Genomic DNA, 12,246 nt, shown 5'->3' with positions numbered 1-12,246 from the left:
TTCTTCTACCCGACTACCCTCTGTTGAAAACTACTACATTCATATCACTTCCACATCCTATACTACCGCTATTTCGGTGAACCTTCAACAATGACTCGCTGTTTACAGATTTTTAAAACATCCCTTATACAATATGGCGCTTCTTCTACCCTCCCATATCTTTAAGGTTTGTGTCAATATTAAAATGACATTTATGGGTCCGGTAACTAATAACACCAGCATCAAAAAAAGCTAATTTTTTTAAGGTAACTATTATAGAATAGAGAATATCGAAATTATTATCTGCCCATTTATCATTTCATGTTTTCTTTCTTACATCTATAGTTTCAACAACAGAAAAAAAAGACAAATCTATTAAATGTATTTTATTGAAATACTTAAACAAAATGTGCGAGTATAAAATTAAGAAATAAAGAAGGAAAAAAACTAAAATACATCTCTATTCATAAACTTATGCTTAATCAATGTACATAGATCTATAGATTGACATTTTTTTACTATTTTACAAGTGCGTTCCAAAACATCGAAGCAATTTTGATTCTTTATCTAACACTTTATTGACAGAATACTGTCAGAATACTGTTTTTACTGGTGGTAGGACCTCTTGTGAGTCCGCGCGGATAGGTACCACCGCCCTGCTTATTTCTGCCGTGAAGCAGTAATGCGTTTCGGTTTGAAGGGTAGGGTAGCCGTTGTAACTATACTGAGACTTTAGAACTTGTATCTCAAGGTGGGTGGCGCGTCTACGTTGTAGATGTCTATGGGCTCCAGTAACCACTTAACATCAGGTGGGCTGTGAGCTCGTCCACCCATCTAAGAAATAAAAAAAAAAAAAAAAAAAAAGAACAAATTCTGAAAAGTATATTTTCATCGGTTTTACGATCGATTCGTAAGTATAATTAGAACTATTTTTACTGTTTATAAATCACGTTTTAATCACAAAATAATATAATGACAATAAAAAAACTGGTAAAATTACATTTAAATTATTATTTCTTGGAAAGTGCTGGCAACTTTATCTTAAACGTTCTTCAACATAAGTAGTTAAGCCGGTCACAATAGCTAGCCTTTAGGGCTGAAACTCGAATCAAAATTGCTTAGACAATATCTATTTTAAGCTTTGTTTACTTCTATCTTGACAATTGGCAGAAAGTTTAATCACGTTGTGGGTTGTTGAGGTAAAAAGCACAGGATTGAAGAAACAAAGGTACCTAAATTTCAGACTATCAAGGAACCCACGCGCAAAGAAAATACAATTTTTGGCGAACAATTTTAAATTCAATCGACATATTATACCCAGAGAAGCATTCATATAGATAATTATTATATATAATTTACAAAACGTTTATTAGACTGAGTTATAAATTTAGTAACCATCCAAAAACATTAGACAGTGAAGGTAATTACATAATAACGGATAAGTACAAATTCAATGACGTGTTATTTGTGTTCGCGTCTCGAACTGACATATGGACAAATTTGACAGCTGTCAAACTTGACGCCTGTCACTCCAAATAAGGCAGAGGACAAAGTAAGCCTTTTATAGAATCACAACCAAGTTTCTACCAACCGAACGGAGTGCTATCCCCTCCGAAACTTAAACCATAAGCGGGGTGCTTTTGACGCGGCGTAAATTCAAATATTCTATGAATGGAAGCGCGGGCGAGAAGGCTGGACGCGAAGTTAATAGTTTTCATTCTGTTAATTTTAATGTTTCTTCAGGTTTAAAAACGATGGCTTATTAGGCGTTTAGCGCCTGCGAAAGTGCATGAGTATGGTGGAAATTAAACTAAGCCATTTTAAAATAGCCGTGGCTATTTGAGTTCTTTGAAAGCTGCCACTAAAATCATTCCCACGACTTTACCGAGAGATTATTCATGACGGTTGACCGAAGGTGCGGTCTCGAAAATAATGAAAACAAAAATTTTAGATCTTCGTTTGTTTGTCGTGACGTGGCACAGAAGAGAATCTTAGGGAGATTGGCAATTGATACTGCAGACTGCTAATTTACTGCGTCATAGAAAGTTTAACAAGGAAATCGGAGTTCGGAGACCGCTGCTAAGCTCTATTGTAGTGTTTAGTAAAATAACTTTAGGTTGGAAATTTATTTCGAGGCTGGCAACCCTTATTCGAACACCAGCGACGCGCTGGCGTACGATACGGAGGAGTCTTTCGAATTCATACACTGCGAGGATTGAGCGTACTTCAAGAACTTCAATGACATCTTGGGCGCGTTTGACTGGGAGCTTAGTTTAGAAATGGCCTGAAAAAAAAACACCAATTAAAAAACCTTTAAAATAAAGGCTAAAATCTTACAACGTCATAAGTCCTTGATGCGAATTATTAAGTCGATCGGGCTTATGCAAGTTTATGAAAATTACGTTCAAAACATATACAGGGTGTCCCAGAAAGAATGGATAATTTAGAAATAACTCATAGTTAAAGAGCTATTGGGGACACAAAAATAATAATAAAAAAAATATTTCTCAGGCAGTACCTACCCAAATTAAAAATAAAGTAAAAATACCAAATTTCATCTGACTGTACTGATTAATTTAAAAACAAAATTTTTTCATTCATATCCATTGGCATGTTTATGTTTGAAACTTTAAGAGCTTTCTCACGAAAAGCAAACATATCTAAACATGTGTTACTCAGTAGTCCGGCTTGAGAACACCAATAAACATGTCCACCAGCGATAATGACCACTTAGAGTCGGACGGGACGAAAGCGATAAAAAAATGCGAACTTCATATTTTAATTTTTACTACAGATTATTTGAATTGTCCATTTTGAGAATTACCACATCTATGCTCGCAAGGAAGAAAATTTAGTTTTTACCTGTAGCAACACTCCGATCGGATGCCTACCGCATATGGTGTTGCCGTATTTATTTAAATAATCCGTAAACGCCTTCGGATCCATTTTTTCGATTAAATCCATTCCCTGAAATAAATACGACACGTCATGTTGCTTGGTTTTGTTGTCTCAACTTATTTTTATTTTATTACATAATTATAATGTATTATGATTATGCCTTCATTAATTTGAAATTTTGACGATCATGCGCTAGTTGGGAGGTGATGTGATATTAACATTGATATTGGCAATAAAGAGATGGTTTTAAAAATAGAAATATATGACGTCAATTGAATGAAATAGTGGTGTGAAATTGTTAAAGATTTGTCGAAATATTTTTACACTAAAATTAATGAAGATAATTAGTGTTGTGAATTATATGGTATAAAAATACTTTTTTTTTTTTCATGAAAAATTAACTTTAAATATCGTTTCTGTGTTATAGACAGAAACATATAGTTTTATTAAAAATAATGAAAAAGTTTAGAAAGGAATTATTAGATTGATTAATTATATGTAGCTATTTGCTGTGCCCTCTCACCAGTTTGTCCAACCACTCGATGCTCTGGTAAATGTGGCCCCTGGAGCTATCCTTCCACGTGTACCTGAATCTGCTGCCCCAGTGGCAGAAGTCGGATGAGATCACCAGCAGGTTTTGAGGGTCGGCCAAATACGGCGCCAGTATCGCTCCGTACCTGACCAGTTTTGGTTTGGGTAAGAGATTTTTTATTTGCCGAGCTCCTGGTAGCGAAGGGTTATTCGGGCTTCACCTTGACTGGTAGACTAGCTCACGGGGGCTCAGCCTAGGATTTGTAGACATCTAGTCTAGTAAGAGCAGTGCTTCGCTGATTCTACCATCGGATCGGAATGGCGACCCGCTGAGAGTGATCATGACCTTTCTTGGCCTTTTAGGAGCGTGCGTGGCATTTTACAAGTTCCATACCCGCTGGTGGAACCTCAGACGAATAGCCAATTTCTGCTGTTTTGAAGGTTCACAGTCGTTATTTCATTAAGACTTCGGCCTCATGTCTTAAGGGGGTTAGTAGCTTTAAGTTCTGCCTTTCATGGTCGGTGGTGAGCTTTCTCCGTTCATTGCAATAAAAAAAAACACTAACAAAGAAGTAAAATAGACCTTATTACAACTACGCTTAAAGTATGTTTTTATTTCGTCACGTACGGAACGTATCCCCTATAATCCCATATAATTATATAAATGACCATTTATCATTTACGGTTTCTGTATTCCTGGCATATTGACGGAACGTATAGCCCGCATATATAGAGCTTTTTTACGTAAATATTGATAGTGCGATTAAGGGATTGTGTCAAACATATTAAGTTCTATAATGGCTATCACAACACCATACTCACTTGGCTTCCTTCTCTGGAGTCAGAGAGCCTACTAAAATCGGTATAATCGTGAAACTGGTTTTGTACCTGAAAATTGAGAAATCGAATGAATCTTGATTACAAATTAAAGAGAGAGAGAGAGAGAGAGAGAGAGAGAGAGAGAACATACTTTATTGCACACCGAAACACAATTAACATCAGAAAACAGTCAACAAGCAGATACATTTGTATAATAGGCGGTCTTATCGTTAAAAGCGATCTCTTCCAGACAACCGTTTAATTACCAGATTTATAAGACGTCATCACCTCAGAAAAATATACCACATTTTTTTCGTCAATACAGAATAAAAGAGAAAATGTGTTACATTAAAATGTATCTATATCTTAAGATGTCAGTCATTGTCGTCGTATTTTGATAGTTGGACGCATATTGGTTATAATAGACCAGACTTCAAAAAATGAAAGGAGGAAGTTCTCATTCGGACTGTGTTTTTTTTGTTTATGTGCTACCTCAGATTTTTTCTATGTGCATCAATTTAGATGATTCTCAAACTTTATCGAGATGCGACTAATAAATAGTTATTAAATTGTCTACTTAATAACACATATTGAATTGTCTTCGAATGCATTGATGTAATTTTTTTTATTTTGTTAAAATCTTAAATTATTATTATAACACTATTTAGACAGGCAAACTTGTGGGCAGCGGCTTGGCTCTGCCGCTGGCATTGTTGACGTCCATGGGCGACCGTGACCATTCACCATCAGGTCGACCGTATGCTCGTCTGCCTACAAAAGCAATAAAAGAAATTAGATTAAATGATAAAACTAAAATTAACACATCACTTACTCCTCCATGACTTTGGCTATGTAAGGTAGGTGCATTTCAATGGAATGCTCATTTTCATCGGTCTGCTCGTCCATTCTATCGAACTGACGTGTGGCCTCCAGCTCCGCGTATACTGCACACGCAATGGACTACGTACAATATAAACACACACTAGTCCCGCAAAACTCGAGAGCTTGCAACCCCGGAATTAGGGCGTGTCAAAAATATGTCAAACTACTTCCTATAGTTATGGAGGGTAGAGATGAGTACAACCGTCCCTTATGTATAACGAAATGCTCGGCGTGGCAAATCCGCGCAGGTAGGTACCACCTCCGCGCCTATTTCTGCCGTGAAGCAGTAATGAGTTTCGGTTTGAAAGGTAGGGCAGTCGTACTGTTAAAAGTGAAACCTTATAACTCATGTCTCAAGGTGGGTGGCAACATTTACCTTATAGATGTCTATGGGCTCCGGTAATCACTTAACACCAGGTCCACTCATCTAGGCAATAAATAAAAGTGGTGCGATATTAGTGTAGCAGTCGTTAACGGAGCGAAGCATGCAGAATTGAACAATTTAATATAGACAGTAGTAACTTTTGGCGCCATCTTTGAAACCCCACCACTTGCTACGGTAGAGCCGCACTGATTAGACGCTTTCTTACCTCTACCGTTAACGAAAGGACTCTACCGTTAACTGTATAATCTCAAAACTTACTAATTTTACAGGAGTGTTTTAAAAGTTTAACATGTCATATTTTTAATATTAATCATCTTTGGAACATTTATTTTTTATTTTTTACCACTTACATTATCTGTCTATTAAAGTATGATAAAATTATATACCTATTAATTTTGTTAATAGTAGTCAACACATAGGCAAAATAAAAAATAAAAAATCTAAACTACGCTCTTTTGACAGTATTTATGAGAAAAATACTGATATCAAATGATTCCGCATGTTAACTCGATTTCGAATATTTTAGGAAATTGTACACTTTTAATGCGGCAAGTCGATATCACACTAAAAGGAATATGTTAATGATTATCTATGCATACTGAAAGATCGCGTAGCTGATGTCCGTAAACACACAAAAAGAACACAACTTACTTTGTTTATCGATGGTGAGATCGTAGAGGGGAGTCTGGTACTTGTCGAGGGACGAAAGAGCGCATCCTGCGATCCTCACGTGGTGTGATGGACCCAATATGAAGATTCGTTTACTGAAAATATCAATTTTTCAAGTTTTATTTTTTAATCATTATCATCCTAATGAAAGCTACTTTGCCAAGATTGTTCGTAAAAATCCTGACACGCTAGAAAACCTGAAGATTGTAAGTATATCATGTAACCGGGAAAAGATCATATTTCGCTTCAAATAATTGCTTATATATAATACGCGTATAGATTTATTGACTGAGGACTTCTAGGAACTCGACTCTGGGCGACATTGGCGTCACAAAAAGCCAATGTTGCCATACTAAGAAATAAAAAAGAACAATCACCGAATCACATTGCCTAATCTAACTGTATTGTACAATGGGTATCCGAAAGCAATTAAATGGCCGCGTGCAATGGTTTCACGAAAAAAAAACCGTTTTGATTAATGAATCTACATAAACGCTATATATAGATTCGTTCGCGAAGCAGCAGCTCTGAGTTGTTAGGTTATCTTCGGAGGCGCTTAGGTAGCTGTTAGCAAATCCCACCCCTCCTGGCTGAGCCTTTGCTCGCCCACCTGTTCTGGTGAAACTGGAAAGGTTTTTGGGCCACCAGTAATCTTTCCTCCTACAAAAAAAAACTATATACTCACACAACCACAGGACTGACTTGTCTATATGCGTACGCCGAGCAAGCGCCGCAGTAGGAGTATCCGGCGTGACTGAAAAAATAAAACATGCGTCACGCTCTATAGAAGCGAAACCTTCGAAAGCATTCTATCTCTTTTCTTCACAGGCTATATTTCGACCATAAAGTTCCACATATCCAGCACGCCCACACAAAAGCAGGAACTTCATAAGGATTTCTTGATATTTATGTATAAAAGTTTCTCGATTTTTACAGTACAACGGCTGACCCAATTCGTCAAGCCAAAACGCATTACTGCTTCACGGCAGAAATAGGCAGAGCGGTGGTACCTACCCGTGCGGATTCACAAGACGCCCTACCACTACTAATTACGCGAATCATAAATTTTGCTGGTTTTATTTTTATTACACAACTAGCTGTGCTCGCGACTTCGTTCGCGTTGAATTTAACAAGACACAAATGGCTAAAGTTACTCCTTATTACATCAGCTATCTGCCAATGAAAGTCCCGTCAAAATCGGTCCAGCCTTTCCAGAGATTAGCTGGAACAAACATCCAGACATTATAATTTTAATATTTCCAAACAGACACTTTAATTTCTTTTTTGTATAAATTTTGTTCCTTCATTATGTGAGTAATATTATGACGTGAACATGTATTAAGTATGTATTTCTTTAGAAAAATGTTTTACCCGTCTGCGGGAATCGAACTACGGGAGAGTCCGATGGCTCAATATAATTGAATATCATGAATATGCAATTTCGAAAAGGGCACATCTCTGAAATTGTAAAATATTCAGGAAATGAAAAAAACTGATTATTTTCTAAAGCAGTGTAAAATTTAAAATATTAACTTTTGAGATATATTTTCGTGTTAATTAGCAATTGAAAGTTACTGGAATTATTATAAAATGGGTGTAGGTCAGTCTCAAAACTACATGTATATGAAAAAACGTATTTGACAAAATATGCGACATGTGCCCTTTTCGAAATTGCATATTCAATTACACCGAGCATCTTATCCTATAGACCACAACGATTGGCTAGAGTAATTCGAATGTGTTCTTCTGTGTTCTTAGTGCGTTTTACGTATACCTACGTTTGCCGCTAGGGGCGCTGTTCGAAGTGCATACAAATCTGAAGTTAACTTTTACGTTATCGAGAACGTTAAAAAACCCGCACTAAGCCCACTGGTAATATCGGAGTCAACGCATGACGTACTTACGGTGCTATTATCGCTCTGGCCGGCCCGTGGGTGAGGTCTGCTTTCGATAGCCACAAATCTAGTTGCCGTGACAGTTCGCTACCTGAATTCAATAATACAATAATTAAAGCTCCCGGCTGTTGGAAAAAGCCGTGGTCTATCCCGGGGCGGGCAAACATTAAAACATCAGTTTTTTTTTATTGCTTAACTAGTTGGACGAGCTCACAGCCCACCTGGTCTTAAGCGGTTACCGGAGTCCATAGGCATCTACAACATAAATGCCGCCACTCACCTTGAGATATGAGTTCTAATGTCTCAGTATAATAACAACGGCTGCCCTGCCCTTCAAACCGAAACGCATTACTGCTTCACGGCAGAATAGGCAAGGTGGTGGTACTTAAGAGTGCGGACTCACAAGAGTTCTTACCACTAGTAATTTTATTTGGGGGTTTACCAGTCTTTAAATATGTTTAAAGGCTCACGGTTTCTGCAGTAGGTACAAGAAATCCTAGTTTGGGATCCATATGATGTGCCCTCAATCATTTATTGGGAGTGATCGGAGGAATAGTATGTGATCACATCGCAGATTCTGGGATTTGTGCTAGGATATGCCAGTATGAGCACAAGAGACTGTTTTGGTAAAAAAATGGAGTACAATCTGATTGAACATTATTGTTAATATTTATTCCATTGAATATTAGTTACATTTATATTTTAATGCATTATTAACTCTGCATTAGCTTTGGTTGACTGATATAGAATGCCTTGGATAAGTATGTTAATGTAAATAATACATGAAGTGTTATAAATAAACAAATAAAAAAAAAGAGGTCTTGAAACTGATTCTCATTGAAAATGGTCATCCGATATCATAGATATCACAACTCAAATGTCAACAAGTACTGTGTGGTAATAAGCCTCACTATAATCATGAAAATTTATAAATTTTGACTTTTAGTACTGTAATATTCTAAATCATGAAATAATTTGTGTAAAAAGCATATATCAGTGGGCCATCTTCCAGCCCCCTGGTATTTAAAAAGTCATTGTTCCAAATAATGGTTTCCCAACAAGCCAAAATATATTGAGACCATATAGCATAATATGTCAGAAAAAGGCATAATCGTGATACCTAGCCCATGTGAACTTAGAAGTTTCAAAAAAGTACTCAAAAGAATCAAAAACAAACAACACAGTATAAACAATATATTCTTGCTAAAGTTATTCATCAGTGTTCATCACTTGTGCGATCTTCTCAGATACTTCCTCTAAGAGTTTCTCTGTGAGATCAGGAAATTTCTTCTCAAAGTCCGTTCGTAGCCTCTCCAGATCATGCCTCTCTTTTTCCAACTCCACCAGACTTTTCTGTGTCTTCTCGTATTCTTTGAACTTGTCGATGTCTAGATTCGAATGCTTTTTAATGTTTTCTAATCCTTCTATGGCATCAGTCACAGCATCCAACAGTAGCTTGTGCCCGGACTCTTTATCATAGCCGAAATCAATATTTTTCGTTTGCAATTGATCTAAGCACGACTGTTCTGTGTTCTTCAAAGACTCTAAAAGCTGTACGGTGTTTGAATTTGATGTTATATCGTAAAATTTCTCGCAATCCTTCGATTTTAAATCAATCAACCTGAAAATGAAGACTTTCATTCTTAGTTCTGGTTGGTAAGTGTAATTTTTTTATTTAAATTCTGTAATGACATTATCATTGATGGATATCAAATATTTCTAAGGAATTCCGGTTCTTTCACAGTTAACAAACAAAACATGATTGTAATCATTAGTAGTATTTTTTTGCATTTACATAAATTATTGCATAGTTTTTAATAGTAGTTATCAACTTAAAGCTTAATAAAGAGGTACATAAAAACCAATAGCAATTTCAAAGATTGAATTAATAAATTTGGCATTATGTTTATTCAACGACAAGCCTATAATATTGACATAAAAAAAAAGAGTTGCAAAAATATGGAGGTTGATCTCATTGGAAATTTTAATGATCAAACATGCAATGATGTCTTAGTAATATTTCAACACAAATGTGTTTTTGAGTTTCACGTTTATAACTTGAAAACTATTAAGAGTACCAAACTTTATTGTAGGTATACAAATAAATATTGGAAATTAGTGTACTCTACATTATATTAGTACCACCAAACTCTACAATAAAAGAGTTCCAAGTTTTTATTTGTTTTATATTTTCTTATATCATATTGATGAGAAACTAATAAGCTTAAAAAAATATATATGTACATGGAATGCAGTGTCAATGTAATTTTAAATGAAGGTGAAAATGTTTTATGTATAAGCTATTAAATAATTAAAAACCAGGTATATTTCGCACCTGCGTTTTTATATATATTTTTCATTTTGTTGGCCAATTTTAAGTGGACATATATTTTTTAAGTGAATAATTTATAATTCACTACTTTAGTACTTTTTTTTTAATTACCTACTTACTGATTTTTTTTAAATATAGAAAAAATAAGTACCGTTTTTGTTCGGCCACGAAATTGATTTCCTTTATCCGTCGGTTAGTTTTGTCTAGATGGTCAATGGTTTTCTGAAATCTGTCTGCCAATTGCGCCATTTGTACATCGATTTGAGTTTCTTCCCGTTCTATTTTCTCATCGACCAAACACTCTTCAAGCATGGCGCGCAAAAATTTGCCGTACGCAATGGCGCGGTTTTCCGGTTCAAAATCCGGCATTTCCGTTTTCAAAACAGAGATGTCGCTCTCTCCGATCGTGGTGGAATTTAATTTTGATCGTGTCTTCTCCTTCACGACCGTTGACGGCACTTTTCTAGATGAAGATGCTCCACTTGCAGTAGGTGGTCGCTTATTCCTTACCGCCAATTTGGAAGACGGGGCGGCGAAAGGTTTCGTCCGATCAGACATTCTAATGAAATTCGGCGTTAAATTAACCACTGATCAATACCATTTAAAAGCCAGATAAATAAACTAAAAACTGTTTACTCCCTTCAAAGTTTGACGTTTGTTTGAATTACTGTCATGGAAGCCCATTGTCATGGCAACCGAAGCATTCCGATGCGTTCAAGAACACATTATGTAGATCAAAGTAAAAAAAACCTTTTAATGTATTATTCTGAATTGTATTTAATATGAGGATTGTTTTTCGTTTATAGAAAATATACGATTCATAATTAATTTCAATTCATTACTTGATTTTTTATGAAATTACAAAGGTTTTTTACTTTTAATCTTCTCACAATTGTGAACGCGTCAGCTTATGTCAAATGTCACTATTGCGTGACAATGTCAAACTATTCTAAAAATGAGGTTATTTGCGAAAAACAAAGAAAGCAGTGGATTGGTGAACGAAAAACGCATTCTAAAGAAAGGTCATCGTCCCTTTGACTTTGCGAACTAATTTAAATAATAACAATTTAAGTCATAGTCAAAACATCCAATTAATGTAGGTCTTTGGTACATACTTGAAATCAAAACTTATAATATAGTTAAATTGGAACAATCATCGATCACAAGAGATTCGCCTAGATTAAAGCATTAACTTAAATAGAATTCTTACCATTTTCGGTGTACCAACATCCAGCATGGTATGCTTGACGACAAGACATTTTTTAATAAAAAGAACAATACTAATTAAGTTAAAACACAAGAGAATAATCCTAAAACACTTTCACAATCACAATTAAGAAGGACTTGACAGAAATGTAAATATCTGAATGACATGAAGATAGGAACAAATATGAAAGTGATATGATAGTATAGTCTGTGGTAGTGATCACTTGATCACTGCTCAGTATATTCACAGATCAGTTCATTTAAATGATATTTTTAAATAATATTTTAAACTTCTAATTTAAATAAACCTGAATTTTAACTCTTACCGTTTTGAGGTTGTACTAAACAACTGATTAGATTTTTATTTTATTTATAATGCTGAAAGCATGCATATCTATGGGGACACGAAATATTGAAATTGAAACAACAAATATTGTGAGACTCTATACCTAGGTTAATAGGCCAAATATACCTAGGTTTTTTAAAATGTTAGCTCTTAACTTAAATAGTAAAAAAATATCTTATAGCTTTGGCGATGATACCACCCGAAGCTCTAATAAAAAAAAGTACTATACACACGTTCAAAGTGAAAAAAATTTAATAATAAATAATTGGCATTTAAGTATCAGGCTAGAATCAAAACCATTAGA

At 35.4% G+C, this 12,246-nt stretch overlaps 2 protein-coding genes across 3 annotated transcripts; both read right to left on the bottom strand.

Moving 5' to 3' along the window:
* Positions 1–350: 350 nt before the first annotated feature.
* On the bottom strand, positions 351–11,793 carry LOC101740761 (protein MEMO1). 2 transcript variants are annotated; one of them, XR_009974209.1, is made up of 10 exons: positions 11,601–11,793; positions 8,068–8,149; positions 6,849–6,917; positions 6,146–6,258; positions 5,060–5,171; positions 4,231–4,296; positions 3,401–3,554; positions 2,842–2,946; positions 848–2,263; positions 351–568 (listed from the first exon to the last, which is right to left on the bottom strand). XR_009974209.1 is itself a non-coding variant. In XM_004922188.5 (9 exons), the coding sequence occupies exons 1-9, from the start codon at positions 11,647–11,649 to the stop codon at positions 2,126–2,128; spliced, it is 888 nt and encodes a 295-aa protein (XP_004922245.1). In that variant the 5' UTR covers positions 11,650–11,793; the 3' UTR covers positions 351–2,125. The 2 variants fall into 2 exon arrangements, 1 of the variants encoding a protein (XP_004922245.1); XM_004922188.5 differs by having other exon boundaries at positions 351–2,263.
* LOC134198686 (uncharacterized) lies at positions 9,237–11,603 on the bottom strand. Its single transcript, XM_062670978.1, has 2 exons — positions 10,542–11,603; positions 9,237–9,679 (listed from the first exon to the last, which is right to left on the bottom strand). The coding sequence occupies exons 1-2, from the start codon at positions 10,946–10,948 to the stop codon at positions 9,268–9,270; spliced, it is 819 nt and encodes a 272-aa protein (XP_062526962.1). The 5' UTR covers positions 10,949–11,603; the 3' UTR covers positions 9,237–9,267.
* Positions 11,794–12,246: the final 453 nt, after the last annotated feature.

The sequence above is a fragment of the Bombyx mori genome, chromosome 11 (genome assembly GCF_030269925.1).
Source record: "Bombyx mori chromosome 11, ASM3026992v2".
In the NCBI taxonomy this organism is placed as follows: Eukaryota; Metazoa; Arthropoda; class Insecta; order Lepidoptera; family Bombycidae; genus Bombyx; species Bombyx mori.
The sequence above is the reverse complement of the archived record's forward strand: the minus strand, read 5'-3'. Positions and strand labels throughout refer to the sequence as shown.